A 22,069-nucleotide genomic window follows, 5' to 3' on the forward strand; every position below is an offset into this window, starting at 1 on the left:
TGCTAGTGCTTGTTCTCAGAGCTGAGATGTTAGCAACTGTAATCTTAAACAGTAATTTTTTGTGGTGTGGTGTTTTTCTTTAATGGGATGGGGATAGAGACAAAAGATGATCTATTCTACACAATCAAAATCACAAGTCTGTGCATTATTATGATAGTTATTTGGAAAGGCTTTTCACCTTCAAAATAAAATTAAAGAACTCCAGATGTTCAATATACGAAGCAACTTACAAACTCAAGAGTTCTTTCAAGCACAAGCCACAAGCCCCGGGATTTCCAAGGCTAAATGTAGCAAGCACGCTGCCAAACAGAACCGACTCCACCTTTCCCTTCCCAGTACAATGGCCGTCAAGGTTAATGACAGCATGATAAGCAAATAAATAACAACCAGATTCCTATGCATAACAAAGAAAAGTTACTTTAAACTGTTAAAGGTTTTGTAGTTTTTGTTTTTTTTAAAGTCAGGAAAAAGTCTAAAAGGAATTAACACTACATAAGATTTTCACTTACGCATTTTCACTTTTCAAAATGGAAGTAAGATTTATTCAACATTAAGTGTAACAACACATCAGAAATCAATATCCACTTATAAAATAAAGCAAAACAACATGAATAAACATAAGAAAATACTGTCTGAGACTCTCCAAGCAGGACATTTCTCATAAGACTCACAGAAAAATATATGCAAACAAAGACTCAATTCCCAAAAACTCAAGTGTTGGGTTGCAGGGATTTTTTTGTTTGTTTTTGTGTTGTGTTTTCTTTTTTTCCAGTTGTAAAGCAATATATAGCTAATGGGAGGTAAACTAGAAAGGGGAATGAAATGCATCATGCTGTACAACACCAAAGAAATACTCCAACTGCATTTTTGTACAGCCTTAACAACATGCAGTAGATGAAGTCAAAAGTAAGTATAGTGTGTATATACTAGAGAGACAGAAGCTAGTCAGTCCCAGGGCTTTGTTTCTTACTTCAGTTCAGTTAACAAAAACAAACAGAAGTAAATAGAGGAAGAGCAGAATCTGCATGGAGGACAACATATCTTCCCAGAACAGTAAAGCCTTTTGAATAAGATTTAAGCTGTGTACACATTTATTTGTCTTGGTCCTCTTATTATTATGTCATTGGAAAAAAAACCTAGAACCAAAGACAGGCTTTATGCAGATATATACATTTTTATAAAGCTGTAATTAAACAAAACAATGCAAGTCACTCAAATTCTGATAATCTTTTCAGTCAGGCATTAATATGCTGAACACTTACTACTAAATCTTTTTTAAACTGAAAATAAGAACAGGGCAAGACAATTCCCAAACAGCCTTGCTGACATATAGGGCAATTTAATTTTTCTGTTGCTTGCAGGAGAACAGTGTGAAAACACACACACACACTATGCAACTCATTCCACAAAACAAGCCTTCTGGATCAAAAGCTGGGATGTTGGTTCAAATCAGTCCATACCTGGCAGAATTATCTTTTGCCAGTCTCGGTTTTTTTGGTTGTTGTCGTTACATGAATTTCTTTTAAACAAACCCCTAAGAACTCCCATAGTTCTTGTCTGATACTGAAAAGCAAGCAAGCACAGCACACATGCAGTTATTAGAATTAGATAGCCAAATATAATTAACTACAAAGTTCCAAGCAGTAAGGTACATCTACATTCCCCTGGGGAGACTCAATCCTATTGGGAGATGGATCTCAAAGCTGATACCTGGTTCAATTCAGTTCTCTGCCTTTCACCAATAGACCTCCAGAAATCTGTTCTACCAACAAACTAATAAGCTAGTACAAATATCGAAGATGGATGTTTCTGCAGAAGATTGATTTTAATTAAATCCAGTAAGAATGGGCTGATGGCTGACAACTCAAAACTGACCTTTATAAGACTGGACATACTGACCTTAAATTTAAATTATTTCAAGTCTGAAAATATTGGGCAGCATCAAGTTAAGATACAAATAAATAAAAAAAAACAACAAATGAAAGACAATTTAAGACAGATAACTTTACCACTGAAATAAATCGCACAAGTCAATGATATACTTGGCTCAACTGAAGTACAGCAATGTTTAAGCAGCCATATCCAGCCATGACCTAAGTCTTTTAAAAAAAAATCTAGCACTTATAAGTAATTCTCAATTACTGAGTAAAAAAAAAAAAAAAGCTGTAATCTAAACACAATCAACTACCATTAGCTGTATGTATAGTTTTTCTAACAGTAGAAGGATCGCAAACAAATGAGCAGAATTAAAGTAAAAGGAATGTAAAGGAGAGTTAATTCAGATGTCATCAACATTAAACAGTCACCTTTAAGACATACTAATGAAATCCAGAACTGCTCTGAGGTCTGGCAATCACTTAAGTTAGTGCTGTAGCTACCAAATTTAAAGCTGGTTTGAAAATGGAATAGATCAAGGCAGTGCCCTGAAGAGTTTGCTCTGCAAACAAAGGTTAATGTCTTGAACAAAGTTACTGATCTGAATGTTGAGATTGAGCATATCTCAACCTGCAGCACCAAGAGCTGTGAATATCCTTTAGCCTTCTGTTATAGTAGCAGATGATGCATGCCTTTGCATTCTTTTTCATTGTATGTGATTGAGCAAGGATTTCCCCATAACACTTGAGATCAACCGATTTCCATTTAAGAGAATTTCAGAGACACATGAAATATATGGAACACATTCTAAATTTGTTAAGCATGGAACTCCCACTCACAGATCAAAAATTGAAGAAATACATTTTAACTTTTGAAAGACAGTGGATTGATAAGTACTGCCATCTTGCTTAGGTAACATTAGATGCTAGAGCAATAGGGAATAACCATTAGTTTGAAGCTGTTCTAATTCGCATGAATCAGTGCCTTTTGTTTATGCAAGAGAGGACTAGGCAGAGTTTCAGATCAGTACCACATCAAGTGGGTTGGAAGGGAAAGCCATCTACTAAAAATGTGCGTGAAATTGTTGAACTATTTTAGCCTCAAAAGTATTGCTATCTAAACATTTACATGATGTCAAGCTATGACACACTACAGGCAAGTCCCTTTTTCTGTTGTTACTGACTATACCCAAATCTGTGTTTAAAAGACAAAAGCAGAAAAGTTTATAAGCACTCGAAATCAAACAGCCTTAGCAAACAGCCATTATTCAACAAAGATGCAACATCCAGGATTAAAATGCCTTGAGCAATTAGGAGCAAGCTGTGTTTCAATCTCAAATCACTTCAGTCAGCACATCTAGAACATATTATAAAACTATGTTCATCACCCTTAACATACTGCACAAAGAGATAAGCAAATGGTAAAGAGGTCCAAGAATCAGTAATTCCACTATTCAGCTTCAAACAATTTAAGTTAAACACTTGGGTTTATATTTGCATTCTTCTCCCCCGTTTCTAAGTAAATGAAAAATAAATGCCTATTCGCATATATTATACAATTTAGATAGCAATCCTTCAGCAGCCTGTCTTGGAAGTAGAATGAAATTGTCCTGATGCTGTAAATGCTGGTGGTATGAGATATGCTGATTGGAGTTGCTCTGTCTCCTGCACATTCTCCTTTCCCATATATTCAGAGGCAAAAAGCAGAATACTTTAGGCTTCCATTTCTAATGAATTTTATGCATTTAGTCATGAAACTAATGCCCAACTCAGGCTTGCATCCATACGCATCACAAATAAACACAAGATATCTTGGGTTCCAATGCTTCCAGATAAGGATGGATAGGCTCTGATGGAGAATTTGATGGAATTTTTTCCACATTACACAACTGTCCATCAGAAAGTACACAGTAATTCGCTACCTAGGTATCAGCAAAGTGGGAAAAGGAAAGTTTACTGTATGTGTCTGGAACTGTGCATATGCAATTTCAAATTCCAAAAAAAATAACAGCTTTAATCTCAACAAAGTCCACCATAAGCTGCTCATAAAGCATTCCCCACAGCAACCAGAAATACCTTTACTAAAGTTTTTGTGCTATAAGGAGAGAGAAAAATCATAACTTTCAGTAAGGAACTGTGGAAAGGTTTGGCCTTTGGGTTTTTTCATTTTGTTTACTTGTCAGTATATTTCTTGATATGAAACCACCATAGACAGACACATAATCCTCCCTGAAGAGGCTAGACAGCATCTACAAAGGGGCATTCTATCCTGACAAAGGATACTTCAAATGAAATGTTTAAGAAAGCAAAGATCCTCACTTTCAGAAGAAGGTGACCTTAAAATAGAACATGATTTTAGCTACAAGAGTTCCAACACACACACACACACACACACACACAAAAAAAAAAAAAGCTAACCAAAAAAAAACACCTCTGATCACAACCATGCAGAGTTTGGAGCTCTAATGCCTAATGATGACATTAGATTGTCCCAAATGACTAAGCCTCACAGCAGTCCTAGTGGTTGGATCACTGATTGGACTCAGTGGCTGCCAGCTTATTCAAATTACATTAAGCAAACAGAGGTAAAATTTGGAGGACCTTTTAAAGCTTATAATCTCCTCACTTCTGAGATGTTGACACACCTCAGGTACTTCAGTGCTGAGGCTGCATTTGATGTTTACCAATGAGGATCTGCTGCAGTGTCTATGAACTCAATATCCTTCCTTCCTCCACCTCATCAGATGCCTGGCAATTTTAGGTTTTTTGAGTAGGGTGGAAAAAAAAGACCTAAAGTTTGGGGAAGGAAAAAAAAAATAAATAAAAAAATTCTACAGTAGTCATAACAGCAGGAACATAAGTCATTTATATTATGGACAAATTAACCTTTAAGGGCTCAATTAAATAATGGAGAAAGCTTGATGAATTTAAATCAATTGCAATTTATGCTCCAACATACAATACTTACCTCTTCTGATCATATTAAGTGTTTAGTTATAGTTATTGAGTAGCAGCTATAGAGTTGCAGGACAGCTGGTGATAAACCGAGTGTTGAAAGCGGTCTGTGCTCCAGAAGCTATCACTATGACAGCCTCATTTTTAGAATACTATAACATTTTTCTTCCAGAAGCTGGTAAAATTGTGTATTTTAATAAAAATAATACTTTTTTTTTTTTAAGTCACAGCCAATTAAGAAGCTACCGCTGCTGCTGTTCTACTTTTCAGTTACAAATACTACAGAAAACTTAATTTGGCTTTTCAGTATTTGAGTTTGCGTGACTTTCACACAAGTTCTCTAGGGAAACTGCTTTAGCAATGAGTTGGACTAAATTATCTCCAGAGGTCCCTTCCAACCCCTACTACTGTGTGATTAGTAAAACATGAATAAATATTTGCACTCTAGTATCAAAAAGCTGCTTCATCTTCTTTGGTAATGGTAGAGACAATTCATCAACTTCACATTGCAACATCTACCATTCAGCCTCAAATCTTAATTAAAACTCATTTATTGCTATAGCCTTCTCAAGTGCAGACAAAAATTGAACATTTTTCTGGTAGTATTTTTCTTTATCTTGTTTTGAAAGCAAATTGTTCCTTAATTTTACGCATTTTCCCTTTTTACATTTTTCAAGTACTTCATAAGGCTTTTAACCATGGACTCTGAAGACTCAGCATTGAGGTGGTTCACCCTGGCAAAAGTCTTTTTACATAGGTGCTTTAGTACAGCCTAACAAGGACAGAGCAAGCAATCACTGCTACTTTGTGATGACTATTTTTGCAGTTTTAACTGTTCAGTAATGATTCAGAGAACAATACAGTTTCGTTATTTTCTATTCAACCACTTTTTCTTTTCTCCAAACTTCACAAATATTTTATTTTTCTAAGCTTTTTGTATAGGTGATGTTCAATACTCCCTGACAGACAGCAAAACTCTGGATTATTTCTGTTCTCTTCAAGAATTAAGCAGCGTTCCAGGACTTTTAAGGTACTTAAACATCTCCATCCCAACTTCTAATGTTCCTCTTCTAACCATTTCACTACCCCATTGTAAACACTTCTGTTAACATCACCACTACTTACTAAGGACAGAACATATCATTTATGTACAGGAACCTAAATAGAAAATTACAGAAAAGAAACACATATCATTCAACTTCTGTTAGCTACAGGTTTTGTTAAAGGCTCCTTAATAGCAAAAAAAATTTAGGCAGTCAGTGAATTAATTCTTTCACACAGTACAGCATGAACATATTGGCGAGGAATGAGCCCCTACTCACAGGCCACTTACTGGCAGTGGCACCCCATTACTGAGACAACTAGCATACCCCCTATGGAAGAGCTAAAACAACTCAGTGATCGCTGGATAAATTGCTTGTGTTCATTAGAGCAAGAAATATTTCTTTGGAATGTACCCTCAAAATAAATTCCTGCTCAGTATTAACATTTTCAGACAAACTGAATAAAAGGCACTGTTACTCAAGCAGTACATTTGTTGTTGCCTACTGTTTATAAACAAAAAAAAGTTTTTCAACAATTAGCTACTGTTGCCCTAAATAGGCTTCCTTGCTACCTCATAGTAATTTCATCTCTGCGTATAAAAGCTCAACAAAAACTCTTTCTGAAGCACGTCGAGTCTCACCTTTATGTCTAAAATTATGAGTTAGTATAACAGTATGCATTATAAAATTATACCATTTACTTCAGACATGTCTGGACAGCTAAATCTTCAAACTATACAAAAATAAAGTGTATGAAATCTTACAAAAGGAGGACATTAAGACATTAATAGCTAATCAAAAAAAAATATAACAATAACTTATACACAGCAGTAAGCATAAGCAATGTAGCCTACAAGAGCTTTGAATAAACAGAACTCTGAAATATGTCTGAAACAAGCATCAGCTAAAATTGGAACATTCCCAAAGCACAATAATGTTTCCAATTTATTATCTTTGCCACAGTACAAACTTTCACAAACCAGATGTCTGTTGTCTGTCAGTCTGTAAACAAAAGCTACTAATCCCCTCCTCATTTTAGGAGGGTGAATATTTTCAGTCCCCAGTCAAGTTTCATATCGATCACTTGCATAAGGAATCAAGAGCTTCTTCTCTTGTTAAATTACACGCATCTATATAAATTTATCATACAGCCTGCAGTGAAGTAAAATCACAGTGACAGTCCTGGGAAAAACATTATCTTTACAGCAGGACTTGAACCATTCTAGTAATAAATGCATTAACAAAGCTTCCCATAGTAAAAGCGTGGCATTTCCATTTCCAGAAATCAAGTCAATTAGAAATCCTAGGTTCTACTTAAAAACCCCAAAAATCTAAAAGTGAAAAGTTTCGTCTTCTCAGTCAAATGTAAGTCTTTCAGTTTCACTTGCAGAGAGACTTTTCCAGTCTGTAAAACAGTAGTGCAATTCAATTAATTCTACTTTTTATTTTTCTTGAAGTCCAGTAGATAAGCGTCCTAGCTCTATGGAAAGATAGGAAGATGCTCCAGTAAACAATAAACTTTGGCAAGCCCAGGAAGGCTTACTAGTTCATTAAAGCTTTTAAGTCCAAAGTGGCTTAAAAAGGATTTATGAATAAACAAAAGGAAAAAGAAATAAATAGGCAGAAATGAATGTAAACTGTCTGAAATTTTTAATGATTTCTCATTGACAGCTGGCACGATCTTTGACAAGAGAGTCAGTTAAATAGACTTGACCTAGAGAACATCCCATTCGAAAACGGAATGCTCAAATGGAATTACATTCCTAAAGATTTTAAAAAAAGAGTTCTTATAATGTTACTACAGACTTCTTCTGCCCACCTCACTTACACTTCTTCTTAAAGAGGCTTTTTATTTTTGATGGCTTTTTGTTTTTTTCACCATTTTGGTACAGGTCCTGTGGGATGCTACTTATCCTAGGGACAGAACAAGCTTCTTGGCTGGGTTTACTATCACTGCCGGCTGAAGAGCATGAGGTGTGCCGAGGCTTTACAACTGGGATTCCACTTGAAAGCTGGTTCATGCTGCAGGACTTCTCCAGAATTCCATTATAAACTTTGCTTGCAGGGCTAAAAATCATGCTTTTAGTTTCTGCCATGCCTACACAGTCAGGAGAGCCCCTAGATATATCTGCAGTTAGAGAAGAGTCTCCTGTAGATGATTCCTCCAGTGAGAGTTCTTCCCGGGATACTTTCTGAGGAGAAAGCGTCTGGTACATCTCAAGACTAGATGGAGGAGACTGCTTCCTTCCAATGGACGAATTTAACGAGTCACATTCCGAACCTGTTTCCTGTACTTCCCTGAGTCAAAGCAAACAGAGGAGAAAACAATGAAACTTTAATTGCATGGTGGGATTTAAAGGAAATAAATTTAGTATTAACATTAGTCTAAAAGCACCACCCACATCTCCCTACTAGTTAATTAACAAAAAAAAACAAAAACAAACACATTAGGTCAGACATTTTAACTTACAACTTGAATTATATCATTTTATTACCTAAACTTAAGTTAGTTAGCTTCTGTAATCGTTTTTGTGGGCAGCAGAATCTGCCCAGAATCAGTCATTTGTATCTCACTGAAAAGAACAAAAACTATCTTTCTGGCACATGAAGTCAAGAAAAGTTATGAAATGAAAGGAGGAGATTTAAGTCTATCATATATAAGAAGTTTCTTCAGGACAAGTGTCCCTACCTTTCAACAAGCTCATTTGCTCCTTCCAAAAGGAATTTAACCTTTTCCTATGAGGCCATGTAACAAGAGTAGGTACACGCTCAACATGCTGTAAGAATTGTGTTACCATCCATCTTCTCTTCGCCCAGTAGCTGACATTGCTTTTGATCCTAGTTTCAGATGTGAAAGCCAGTAACATATTGTAATGGAGAATCAGGGTTAGTTCAGTGCACCCTGGATTGTAACATTACTTAACTGTATATGACATACTAGCTATTTACATATTCATACCAGACAAGAACACTCTCTGCTCCCTATGAACTGTATTACTTATATTATCCTATAGATTACTTCAATTTTTTGACTTGGTTCAATCTCTAATTCTAAACTGATAGTCTCAAATAATCCTATCAGATTTCCAAGTGCTGTTTGCTAGTCTCCGTACCATTGTTTATCAGCAGAGAAGTAAATGGCTTCCTCCTCCTCTTCAGTTCGATAAAGAGCTGGACAGCTCGACACAGAAAGGATGTCAGGGTCAGGGGAGTGCAAAGCATGCTGAGACTGTGGAGATGATGGCACAACATTGCGTCTTGATCGACACAAGCTACTGCTTCTTGCCAGTGTGCTTGGAGGTTTTACAATGGACCCTGAGGCAAAGAAAAAGCAAACCAAAATCCCCCAAGTGACATTGATGTTAATAATATCTACTCTGAAGACTAAATAATAGGTGTCTGCTTCAGCCATAGTGATTCCTAAGCATCTTCGACATCACCCAATTATTTAGTGGACACTGTTTAACTGTTTAGAGAGAAGACAGACTGACATCACCTTATACATTCTAGCTAACAAAGATCCAACTGCAGCAATTTTGCGTCTGACAAATACTGACTGCACGCACCACTGGCTTACTACCCTCTCTTTAAGAGCAAGACTCCCAAGCCCTTTTAAAGCAAGAACAGCAGTGCTAAAATTAGTGTGTTAGGCAATATCCTGCGTTTTTCTTGTGTAGTGATTTGAAGCTTAAAGAATATGTGAAAGTTTTGCAAGTTAAGCGCATCCAGCCAAACAGCCAACTGAATTTTATTGCATTAGTTGAGAATTAACATTAGACACAGAAGACTAATTTATCATATTCCATTTAAATTTAAAGATAGTAAATATATAATTAAGCCTCATTTCAAGCTCAATAATTTTGATTTGATAACATTTTCTTTTACCAAGCAAATTATTAATTTCAGGAAAAAAATTTTAATGGGCAGAGACTACAAGAATTGACTATTCAAGCATCTAATATGAAGGGACAAACTATTATCTTCCTCATCCAATTTCTCATTTGGAAGTTGACTAGGTAGCAATACTCTCGTGTAAAAAAACTACAAACCCTACTTTCAAGGCAAGCTGTTATCAGCCTCGTTATGCCTCTTCAAACTGTCTCACAAAATGCATCACTTTGCTTAGATAAGACTGTTCCTGATGTTGAAGATCTTTAATTCAGAACACCGTAGATTCAGGTATTTTTTGGTTTTGTGTTTTGTTTTTGGTGGTTTTTTAAAATTTTTTTGGTAAACAAGGATGCCCTAACAAAACATATCTTTTTTTGATATGCCAGTTTAGCAACCACTAGATTAGCTTCCCTTCCTGGAATCTCAGAAAAGGTTCAGTTCCTGTTTTCAGTGCAGGAAGTCACAACTTGCACAAAATAGCAAAGAGCTGGACCTTCACAAGTACTTACTTAGACTTCGTGATCTACTGGGCTGAGTGATAAAGAACAACTGCTTTCAAGTTCCAACGTATCAGTTGTCATGTAACTCAAACTTTTTATTTTACTTTGAGGAATGCCCTACTGACCTGAAATGCAGGCGCTGACAGCTCAAAAATAAGGTTTTGTCACTACTAAGAAATTTCTAAGAAACAAAAACCTGGAAGTTTAGTGAGGTGAAACTACAGAATCCATTCAGAATACATGTACTGTATGTCCAGGTAAATCAGATGCCATTCTACTTGATGGTGTAAAAACCAAGACTGAACCATCGCTGAGAGGAATTACAAACATTTTGTTTTCTTGTAGGTGCACACACATGGGATTACGAAGGACTAAGCTATGACAACTCAGCAACTATAGTTTTCAAATACAAATGAAACACTATGTTGAGGAACTAACTAGCAGAATCCTAATGAGCCAATGGAAAACAGGAAGTTTTACTATCCCCTTTCTTGTAATGACTTCATTCCATTCTCAATCATATTTTTCCTAACCCCATTCAGTTCTTCAGCTCGGGACTGATTAAATAGATCTTAAGAAGAGATCAAAGGATGTTGGGCTAGATAACTAACCCAGACTAGTAAACTCAGTTTAGGTTCATAAACTGAAACAGCACTGCTTGTAACTGACCTCTCTGCACATTGCCTTTTATCAGACATTTTACTTCTGTCTTTCCCAGTGTACATTTGCCATTTTTGGTCTGACGTATGAGAATAAACCTAACCATTATCAACCAATCACACTATTTTACTATACTTGAACTGATTTCAGCAACGTCATTCAGCACATTTTCTCTTTCCCTGCTTCCAAAGCATCTCCAATTGAGATTGTCATTTATTGTGGCTTTTTTCCCTTGTTTTTCATTGAGTACAAACTTGAAAAATCACTTCCATGAAAGCAGACTCGTGCCTACTGAGCTTTGGTATAATATTATTGCATCCACTGGTCATCCAAAGAATTTGTTCGTAAGGTTTAAATCAAAGTCCTCATGGTAAATATTATAGAGACAGTATTCTTTAGAAAGCGAACAGAACTTTCAGAAGAAATAGTGTTACAAGGGTTTTCAGAGAGGCCTGCAGAACACATGCAAGAAGGTTGGTAAGATCAGAAGGAAAGCGTGCCCAAAGCATATGGATTGAAACCAGCAACGTGGCAAATAGTCCCATTATGCAGCTTTAAAACACTAATTCTAATTTCTTCAAGGAATTCCAGCCCTGGAAGAAAAACATACACATATGACAAAAGTTTCCTGCCTACTTAATTCTCAGCTTGATGCTTCTTGAACAGCTACATGGGAACTCATCTTTTTGACGTGTCTCCAGAGCCGAGTTAATCACAACTTCCCTGAAAAAACCTTGTGTTGACATAATGACTCAAAATATCAGGGTGGTCTGAACCCCCAGTGTATATATTTTGATTATAGTTTAACCAAAGCTGGATCTCGCTCCCTCCAGCATTTGGCCTCTGTGCTTTACACTCAAACAACTCAATGCATCTCAACATAAACATTCTCCCTGAAAGCTTCCCTTGGACAACAACAGGAATTTCTTTCAGGCACTGAAGAATGTTTGAATAGATATGTATCACACTGCATCTCAAAGGATAAGACCTTCCAAGTGGCTGAGGGGATCCTAGGCAAACTCCATCCCTGTCATCAGAAAGAACAGGTGCACTAAGAGAAACTCAACATTATGGATTATCCATGTTTTGTCTAAGTTGCAAGCACAAAAAGCAGACTTTCAAAACTTCAACTGACTTTGCACCGTGTTCCCTCCTTCCTGCCCAGTCCCCAACCATGAGAGGGAATAAAGGCTTTCTCCTTATTACAAAACTCCATTTTCAGTTTATGCAAGCCTTGAAAGAGATCTGAAAAAGTTAACTCAAATTTTATTTCTTCTGACTTTGTTCCAACTCTATTATTTTTAGAACTCTCACTTGACTTTAAAATCCTATCCCTCCAATGCTTTTTCCCTTCTTTTTTACTGAACACTTACCGTGAAACTGTGAAACTATTGGAGGAGTATCTTCATCTAAGTCATCAACTCCCCCTGCAATTGGATAAGGAGGAATGGAGACTCGGGGCATAACTACCCAGCTGTGATCAGAGTAGAGAGAGGAGGTCAAGCTGGGTAGCCCAGAATTGTGCGCTATTTGAAAACCACAAATCTTCTCAATCTGTTGCCATCGATAAAGACGCTCCCGCAAGCAGGTTGTCAACTCGGACAGTGCTTTCCTGAAGAAAATCACACATTAAAATTACATTTTTAGTGACAAAGCAACAACTGCGCAGTCATTTTAGAATACCTCAAGGTCCATTAAGACTGTCCAAATATTCCCAACATCAATGTATTTTAATCTATCCACATAAAAATGCAAAAACATTAAGTTCCAGAAACAAAAATTCCATAAAAACAAAAGTTCCAATTCAATTGTTCCAGGAACTCAGAACTTGCTTCCCTCCAAGAAAAAAAAAAAAAAAAAATATAAAAAAAAAAAAAATAACCACATCCTGGTATTAGTCTTACTTGGCTTCAAGGATTTTATGGTCCACTTCATCCAGTGAAGAGCTGTGAGCAACATGTAATGTTCCAAACACAGTGCTTCTCTTCTTTTTTATCTTTTCTGCCTAAAAAGCAGAAATGCACAAATTAAATACTTAATGCATACAGCAATATATATGCAAAATGGATGAACAGTATAAACCAGCCCAAAGCAGAAAAGATACCCACACACTTACCTGAGTAATTTGTATTTAACATTAAATTTATTTAGCAAAATATTGGTCTTTACAAAACACTGAAGTCATTACCTCATCTTTGGCGATTGCTAATTGCATTTCAGCATGCTGTCTTTTGATATTGTAATATTGTACTTCCACTTCATGCGTTAACTGAAGCCACTTCTGCAATGCTTCAGGAACAGACCAATTGCTTCTCAGCTCAAATTCCTTCTCAGCCTTTTTTAAAGCCATGCGCACCTGACAATCAGAAAGAAATGAAAGCATCATCAAGATCATCATTAGAACTGACAGAAGAAAAAAATGTAAAATACAAACACATTTCTACCACACAGCAACATACTCAGGTTTTACAAATCTTTTGCAAGTGTCACTCCTCTTAGGAAGTATAGCAAACATTTCTGAAACTATGCAAGGGCTGCTCTGAACATTATACCTCCTGCTACACTGGCCCACAACATACATCTGACCTGCTTCTACTAAGAAGAACAAGACAAAGCCATTAGTTCTCCCATACAAAAACAAGACAGTAAAACTTTTGTAATCCTCTTCCTTACATCTCTGGTTACATGAGTTCCTAATATCGCAAGGTCTTACATAATAAAACACCCCTGAATAATGACAATTGACACACTTTTAAGTATTTTTAGACTTCTCCATTCAAATCTAGCATCAGAGAAAGACTATTTTAAATACTCCTAAAGCTCTAAATAAAGCAAGAACTACATTTAAGTCAGCATTAAAATACAGTTTGGAGATACCTGCACCAGCTCCTCCTCTGCATATTTGAGCCTGCTGAGCTCACATTCAGCTCCCTCCCTCAACTCCCTTAGGCGATGAGCTTCTCGTTTGGCATCATTGATCTCATCCATCATTTTGCGCTCCAGATTTTGCTTTTCCACAGCTACATTTCTATTCTCTTCCTGTGCTTTTTCAAGCCTTCACAATCAAACAGAAAAAATGAGAAAACACACAGCAGGTTTGTTAGATGTTACCATCCTCCAGAGAATGGAAATGTGTACAACATCACAACAATACAAATTGAATGGATATAAATTGAAACAGAAGACTCCATCTGGACGCTAGGAAGAATGCCTGTGCTGTGCAGGTGAGCAAGCACTGGCACAAGGTGCCCAGAGGGCCTGTGGAGTCTCCCTCCTTGGAGATCTTCAAAAGCCACCTTGATGCAGTCCTGGGCTGCTCTGAGTTGGACTGAACAGCCTCCAGGGATCCCTTCCCACCTCAGCCATTCTGTGACAATAAAAACTGAACAAGCTGCATGAATCTGCAGCATCACATTGAGATGTTTATAGCGTCAAGCAAAACATGTCAAGTTTTCACTGAGCCTTCATTAAAGGTAATAAGATCAAAGTATCAGTTTCCATAGAAAACTGAGTTACAAACATACCAAAAAAAAAAAAAAACCTAACAACTTTCATAACACTAAACAAGCAATATAATCAGTCACGGTGTGATTCAATCTTAAGAACTAAAAATAGATGAAACATGCTTCTGTGTTGTCTCTTTAATGTACATAGTATAGATTCCAAAGTTAATTATATGAAAATAACCATATCTACTTCTAAATCATTCTATAAAGATGGAACCTCTATTCTCTACTCACATCTTAACTTTCTATCACAGTCTCAAGTACCCAGGAGCAATACCTACCCAAATCCCCATTCAGCACTGGGGTAAGTTTCCATTTTAAAAAAATCAACAAAATCCAAAGTAAGCTTAAGGCAAGAGGTTTTTTTCTAAGTGGTCTGTATTCAAACTTCATTTCAAAAGGAAATCAAAGACAACATTAACTTTTTTTGTTTGTTTTTATACCTTTCCTGCAAGTCAAGAAGACTTTGTTCTGCTGTTTGCAGACTTTCCAAGTCCTTCATCATTTTTGTGATGTGTTCTTTTGAGGTTCTGTTCTGTGTATATGCAAACCAGCAGCCTCCAAAACCAATAACTATGGAAACTGTTAATACAAAATCCTTCATCCAGTTGTGAGGGGGACCTGTACAGAGAATAACACAATCATTAACTGCTTCATAGGTACAAAAATTACAATAATGAGTTAGTGGTGGTTTTGTGGTTTTTTTTGTATATGCATTGCTGTGGTGTTTTTTCCTTCCTGCATAGCATAGGCTGTGATTAAACCTGATGTTAAACAGAATTCATACTCATTCCATACTTAAGCTAACTCCAACAACTCCTGCTCATTTACCATACACATAAGAAATTGTTCTCTAATAAAATCTACTCACTGTATTATGTTTTAGAGTAGACTAAGGAAGTGTGCTGTGTCCCCAGTCCATCATTCTGATAATTTTTTAAATCAATTGTTTAGTTCTATACTGCATGTCAATCAGTATACACAGTAAAAAAGAAGCCATTGTTCCTATAGTATCAAATGTCACTGGAAATCCTTGATGTTTAATTTATGCAATAAAAAGGTAAGGTAAAAAGAATTACTAACGTGTAAGAGGTCCAAATAAAACAACATCCAAGGCTTTGAGCTGAAGTTTCTGTCTATGGCTCCGGTCAATTATTTTCAGGTGAGAAATCATGAAAGCATGTTCATTTACTGCTATCCTGTTAACGACAAAACAACACATCATATACTTCACACTGTATTCAAACCACTTATTGAAGAAAATGCACCCACACTGTACAGAATTTTCCAGTTAGATAGATTATGATCACACAATTAGATTAAGAGATACAATACATTCATAGTTTTGCTGTGAAAAACCACGTGGTCAAGGAAAAACAATCAAATCATAGCACTATTCTTTCTGGAATATTCATGAAACAAATCCCACTGGTAAGGCTAAAAGTAATGACTTATCTATAAGCCTGTGACAACAACTCACTGATATCTACAAAACTAAAATGTAGCAATTATGCTCAAGAAAATGGTTTCTGCAGATAGTTCTGATATACATTCATGCAATACATTCAAAGTTGTCCAAAAGAAATTGAGCTAATATAAATATAATGTAGTCATTGATAAAAGCTTTGATAGAAAGAGATAAAACTAAGATGAAAGGAATAGGAGGGAAGAAAAATATATCTAGAATTACTTCAGCAGAAAAACATCAGTCAGCCTTTAGAAACACCACGGCTATTCTCTTTTCTTATATTTGATCATATATAGTTAGACCAGTTTCACATATATGTTCCCACATGGTGGCTAACTCAGCAGCCTACAGTAAGTCATTTGAAACTAAATCACAGGAAATATTCACCTGGGAAGTGTTGTTCCATTAACGTTGCTCTCCCTGAAATTCTTTTCATACTGGGGCAGTTCAACAAATTCTGACAGCCACTGAAGAGTGTCCTCTTGAGTCCAGTTATGAACTGAGAGAAAAAAGGTTTTGATAAGTTTTAGCAAAAAACAGTAAGAAGACATTGCAAACAAACAGAAGAAAAAAAAAAAAAAGAAAAAAAAAAATCAAGTTACAATGAGCATGAGAGTTTAGCCAAAAAAAAAGTGCAGACAAATTAACATCCGCATTAACCAATGTATGGCAATAATTTAAGGTAACATACCAAAATCCCACCCAGGAACCTGCTCCCATTTTCACAGAGGCTTGTGCAAACTAACCACAAAAGAGGAGCACAAAAGCGATTAAGATGGGAAGAGTGAAAGAAAATATTGAAAGATACGCAATAACAAAACACATCAACTCCTTAAAAGTCCAAGATTTCTGCGTTACATGCACTTGTATTCCTGCTAAGAAAAAATGTTTAAATTAATTCAAAAATCTCGAGTATATAATGGCAGGTGTCTATACAACCTGTCATAGCTATAAATGCTCTAAGTAAATAAAGAAATGCTATCCATAGATTTTTAACCTCCAAAAATATTTCTAGTCCAGCTGCCATGGCTTCAAGCTTCACACTGACAAATTCACAAAGCAATTATTTCATCCCATTTATTTCCTTGCCTTTGCACCAAACCTGTTCTCCAGATGTTGATCTTCAGACTCCATTTTATCATAATACTCTAAACTTTGACAAAAGATGGTTCAACTCTATTTACAGTGAAATTGTTTCTTGTTTTTAATAAAATAATATTCAATATTATTATTTTATATTCAATAATATTAAACTTCTTATTGAAGAAATATACACGTTGTTTATAGTAAATTATTTCTGCTCTATTGCAGAGACAAAAAGGTACAATGTCTCCTTCACGAAATATTGAAGAAAGTTCCCAAAACAATCTAGTTAGTTAACATTCCTATTCATTACTCATCACCGTACCAGATACCTCCATTAGTAAAGAGCCTTCATAAAGCATCAAGGTCGATCTGTTCTGAACTAAAATGAGAACTTACACTTGCTGTGATCTTCTCATATAGTTTCCCTCTGACCAAAAAACTGCTATTGACGGTTATACATAGGTGTGCCTATCTAAATAACCTCTCTCAACTTTAATAATTATTCTTAAATATGGAATATGACTCATAATAGTCAACTCTTATTCTAGGATTTCATGTTCCAAATCTGTCCACAAGAATGCTAGATTTGTTTGATAAAAACAAAGCTGTACGGAATAAGCGTTTCTCCTTTTAATAAACACCTCCTCGTTTGACCTTCAACACCAACATAGTAGTCAGATTGTCTGTTTCAGTTCTACAGAAACTCACAGCAAATTAGCTGTCTGACAAAAAGACTGTAAATCACACTGTGAAAGCTTAAAAGTTTCATGCTTGTCTAGATCTATCTTAGTTCACATCACTGTAATCACTAGATTGGCAGGAACCCTTGGATTCAGGAAATACCTTTGCTTTTTTGATTTATTTGTATTTAACCACATTGTACTTGTCATGCCCACAGAAACCATTTTACAAATGGCTACCTCCACTATAACACTACTTAATCAATGTTAAAGAAAATATAATTAAGCCTAAGTCTTGTGACTTACACAAGCAACTAAACTGTACATACTTGCAATTTATTTTTTTCTAATTCCAATAAACAGTACACTTCATTAAGTCAGAGATCATTCTCCCCCCATAAAAAAGAGATGCAAGAAAAGCCTTTTCCAGGAGTCAACAGCTTTCCAAAGGTACAAGAGAAACATTAGAGTAGTTACAAGGGTCAGTCCCTTAATTAAAGAGAGATTAAAAAGAATAAGACAACAAAGATCCAGGGGGTAAGGAGAGGTGCAGGGGGCTGATCCGGATGTCAGTAAGAATATAATCCAAAGCAAAGTAAAACTATACAATGTCATACGCCAAGTCTGCATAAGTCCTAGACCTGACAGTTTTCCAATTTTATAGACAAATTCCTGCATTCAAGCAAAGACCAGACAGCAGCTAAGTAGAAACACTGTCAACTTTTCCTCACATATGAGAAGTTATTTTGCTTGATCCTTGATCCTAAATTGATCATGTTCCCCCTCACTCAAGCTCTGCTATCCACAGCCAAAAATTCACCTGCAGAACAAGCTCCTAATTCCCTACAGGATCTGTCAAGTACATCCACTTACTCAGAAGCAAGTAAGAAGTAATTATCTGATTAACTGATCCAGTGGCAAACAAGTGTGGCTGTAAAAGATGATGTGCAATTAACTAATGAGTGAAAGTAATCAGCAGCTGGAAAACAGCATACATGCATGTTGCTTCCAAATCTGAAGAACTGTGTGGCATTTCTAACCATACAGCAGGGGAAAGAGGATTGTAATAACTTGGAGAGAGTAAAGCAACAACAATCAATGGATTGAACGATGAAATTAAGAAACTTTACACAGCGAGCTTAACCTCAAAAAAAGACACTTGCAACCAAACTCACTCATGTTTTAGAGAGGTGGTAGCAGGGCTCAGAGTTCCTGTGTAAATGATTAGTAGCTACAGAAAACTACTTTGGTGCTAAAGTTGTTGTATGCCTGCTTGTAATCTATTTCCACACAAGTGAAATTCTAATACTAGGTCTGCATATTTTTATACTTTTCAAGATGGAACCTCAACTTCCCTTTCCTGAAGCACCATGGTAGAGCCCCGGAAAACTGATTTACATCAGCCAAAACATTCAAGCTTTCTTTATATTTATCTTCTATAGAGTATATGCCAGTCAGAAGTATCGTCTGACTTGTTTCCACTAAGACCTTACAACCAGTATAGACACTTATCCCTCAACAGCATACAGTAGTGAGAAGTAAGCTGGCCTTCATTCGGCAGAAGCAGCAACAGCCTGCTGAAACACGATACAGGAGAACTGACGACATGAATGTACTCAAAGTAAAGCAGGCAGCTGCAGTTCACCTCCATCAGCACTGCCAGTTAGAATGTGACAGCTCCAAGTGTGCTGAGGGAGTGACTTTTCCTTATTTTCATCACCCTGAAAGAATACAGTAGATAGCAGATAGAGTCGTTTAGTTGCTGCTCCTCTAAGTTAAATGCATATGGCATTAAAGAGTAATCGTAGTAACCTTCCATGTCATACCTATTTCTACAAGTAGCTATCTTGAGAGACAGTATGTCAGCAACATGCCTTGGGCAGGCAGGTGTAAAAGCCACAGTGTTTACACCCCAGTGTAGCACTCAGACTCTAGATTTACTTCAGCTGTTCTATTCTAGATACCAATTTTGGTGTTTCTTTTTAACAAACAGCTGTGAAAACATGCTTGAAGGTGAAGGTAGCAAGATGACCCTGTATGGAGCTGTTCCTTGCAAACCCATATTCACTGTCCATTAGGAGATCAGGCAATAGATATGCTTTTATTCATATTGAACTTATCACATAGCACAGTGCTACAAGGAGGCAGCTGGAAAGTAAAACATTACAGTTATCAGTCCCAGTACTCTTATGGGCCTCCAACACCTTTCACAGATCAGAATACATACAACAGCAATACTTCACAGTAAGTAGTGAATGACAGCCATACTTCGAAAGCTGAGAACAGACTAATCAGGCAAAAACAATATAGAAACACTTTGGTTTTTGTTTATGTCAATCATATGTACGGAGTCCAAGGTTTTTATTGTAGCAGGACCTTCAGCAGCTGCATTATGTGAAATACTCTGCAACCAGTTCTTACAATTTTTAATTTATATTTATTAGATGGTGACCCTATCTTTCCAACAGAAGCACAAGTTTAATTCTCCTTCGTGCAGAATGCCTGTCTGCAGCACTGTACCCTCCTGCCCCAGATGGCATGCAGCCTTACATAACCCAGCCTTAGCCAAGCCCTGCACACGTGTTTCCAGCCACTGGTATTTAAAACCTGAGACAGTAAACGAATTAGAAAGTGCAAGGCAACCATAACATCTTTGTGGCACGCAGTTCAGTCCCAGCTGCTGCAACAACACTCATGAAATATTACCTCAGATTAAAACAGGTGATCACATAAATAAAGACTTTTAAAAAAAAGTGAAAGTGAAAAGGTTGGTAATCACAAAAGCAAGAGTTTGGGAATCTCTAAGTTACAGAAATTTAAGTGAATTTAAAGCACCTGAACAACTTTTCATCTTAAGAGGAAAAACTAAAGGAGGATAAAGAAAATAAGAAAGCATCTCCAACATCTGTATTTCAATTAGCAACATAAAGCTTAAACAACTTTAGCTTAAATCTCACTTTTCCTAAAGCATCATTTACACACCATTAGTACCACATTGGAGTTTCATTCTAGAGGGGACTTTTTCAGTGGTCAAACAGTATCTTTAACAAGATGCAGAACAAAGTCATTATAAAGAGAATGACAGTACCCTCAACATCATTTGAATCTTACATGCTCGCTACTTCCAAGAGACCTGGAACAACTTATAGCAGAAGTACCTGTTTACTGAGCATTATTACAGCTTGAATTACATATAGGTCAAACAATTCTAGGGAGATTATTTTTTCCAATAATGTAGCTGTAGAATTTTGTTTGCACAAGGTCTACTGTGAAGGAGTACCTTTAGAATACTTGAAGAGACGAGGCAAAAAACCGGTTAAAGTACATTTATTTATTTATTACAGCAAACAGTTAATGAGTGCTAAATGCACATTTAAGTGCCCACGTTAGCTGAACAAATGAAAAGCATGTTCCTCTTTTCATTTATATTCTGTGCCTACTTATTCTTGTCAACTGATGGCAATTCACAGGTTTCCAAAGCACTCAACGTTAACACAGTACGTTTTGAAAAGGTTAAAAAATATTTTTAAGAACTGTAATATCCCCAACCTGTAGAGCTTTATTTTAATCACAATATTCTAGACCATATTCAGCAATGAAGAGAAAACAGCTACTGTTTGATATTTGGGATATCTGTCCTAAAAATTCATCCAAAATGAACGGGTGCGTGCTGGGCCATTATTGCATTGTTTTGTATTCCAATTTTTAGAAGACTTTACAAAATGTTTTGTACTAAGAACTAGGTTTCATAGCCCAAAGGTGGTAATAGAGTGGAGGCACACTGAAATTTCTACTTTATAATAAAGTGCATAATGTTTAAAAACACCATGATACTCACCTTCAGGAATTACTAAATTAAAAACAAGTTTATCTGTAATTCAATGCCTGCAACAGGTACGTCCATTAATCACAACCCTGTATTAATTAATTTAAGCTGTCCTAATTTACAATACATCCAGCAAGGCAGGATGTAAACTCTAGCTGGACTGAGTCCATGTTCAACTGGATTTATATGAATATCTAATCCCTGTACTACAAGGTACCATTACAGATTCCTGAAGATGCTTAAGAAAAGATCATCCATTAACAACTCTAAGTGACTTAGTAGAAAATGGTTGAATTATGTCTATTTCAATGAGCACCATGATTTCTAGTTATTCTTTTTTACCTACCTTCAGATGTTTTCCATCGTCTCCACAGATCCTCAATAGTGATATGCTTGTCTTCTCTATGCAGATGGCTATGTTTATTAGAAGCATCCTTATACTGCATATCTTCCCTTAGAAACTGAAGAAAACAGGAAAATAGCTTTAATTCCTAAGTAATGCTGACTTCTAAACAAACTAAATCAGGCAGAAGAGAATCATTACCATCTCTTCCTTATGCGAGCATCACAAAATTCATGC

The 22,069-nt window shown here is 36.3% G+C and overlaps 1 protein-coding gene across 5 annotated transcripts in view; it reads right to left on the reverse strand.

Annotated features, from left to right (window-relative positions):
- Nucleotides 1-512: 512 nt before the first annotated feature.
- Nucleotides 513-22,069, reverse strand: part of STIM2 (stromal interaction molecule 2) — a 59,049-nt gene continuing 37,492 nt past the window's right edge. For 4 of the 5 annotated variants that reach the window (XM_015862698.2, XM_032444038.1, XM_015862699.2 and 1 more), the window contains exons 3-12: nucleotides 21,836-21,950; nucleotides 16,285-16,396; nucleotides 15,513-15,628; nucleotides 14,873-15,050; nucleotides 13,801-13,978; nucleotides 13,112-13,279; nucleotides 12,828-12,928; nucleotides 12,297-12,535; nucleotides 8,986-9,187; nucleotides 513-8,170 (exon numbers count right to left, since the gene is read on the reverse strand). In XM_015862698.2, coding sequence (XP_015718184.1) covers nucleotides 7,693-8,170; nucleotides 8,986-9,187; nucleotides 12,297-12,535; nucleotides 12,828-12,928; nucleotides 13,112-13,279; nucleotides 13,801-13,978; nucleotides 14,873-15,050; nucleotides 15,513-15,628; nucleotides 16,285-16,396; nucleotides 21,836-21,950 — 1,887 coding nt within the window. In that variant the 3' untranslated portion in view covers nucleotides 513-7,692. Of the gene's footprint in view, nucleotides 8,171-8,561; nucleotides 8,711-8,985; nucleotides 9,188-12,296; nucleotides 12,536-12,827; nucleotides 12,929-13,111; nucleotides 13,280-13,800; nucleotides 13,979-14,872; nucleotides 15,051-15,512; nucleotides 15,629-16,284; nucleotides 16,397-21,835; nucleotides 21,951-22,069 lie in introns of all 5 variants that reach the window. The other variant, XM_015862701.2, reaches the window with a different exon arrangement.

Source organism: Coturnix japonica, chromosome 4 (genome assembly GCF_001577835.2).
Source record: "Coturnix japonica isolate 7356 chromosome 4, Coturnix japonica 2.1, whole genome shotgun sequence".
Taxonomy (NCBI): Eukaryota; Metazoa; Chordata; class Aves; order Galliformes; family Phasianidae; genus Coturnix; species Coturnix japonica.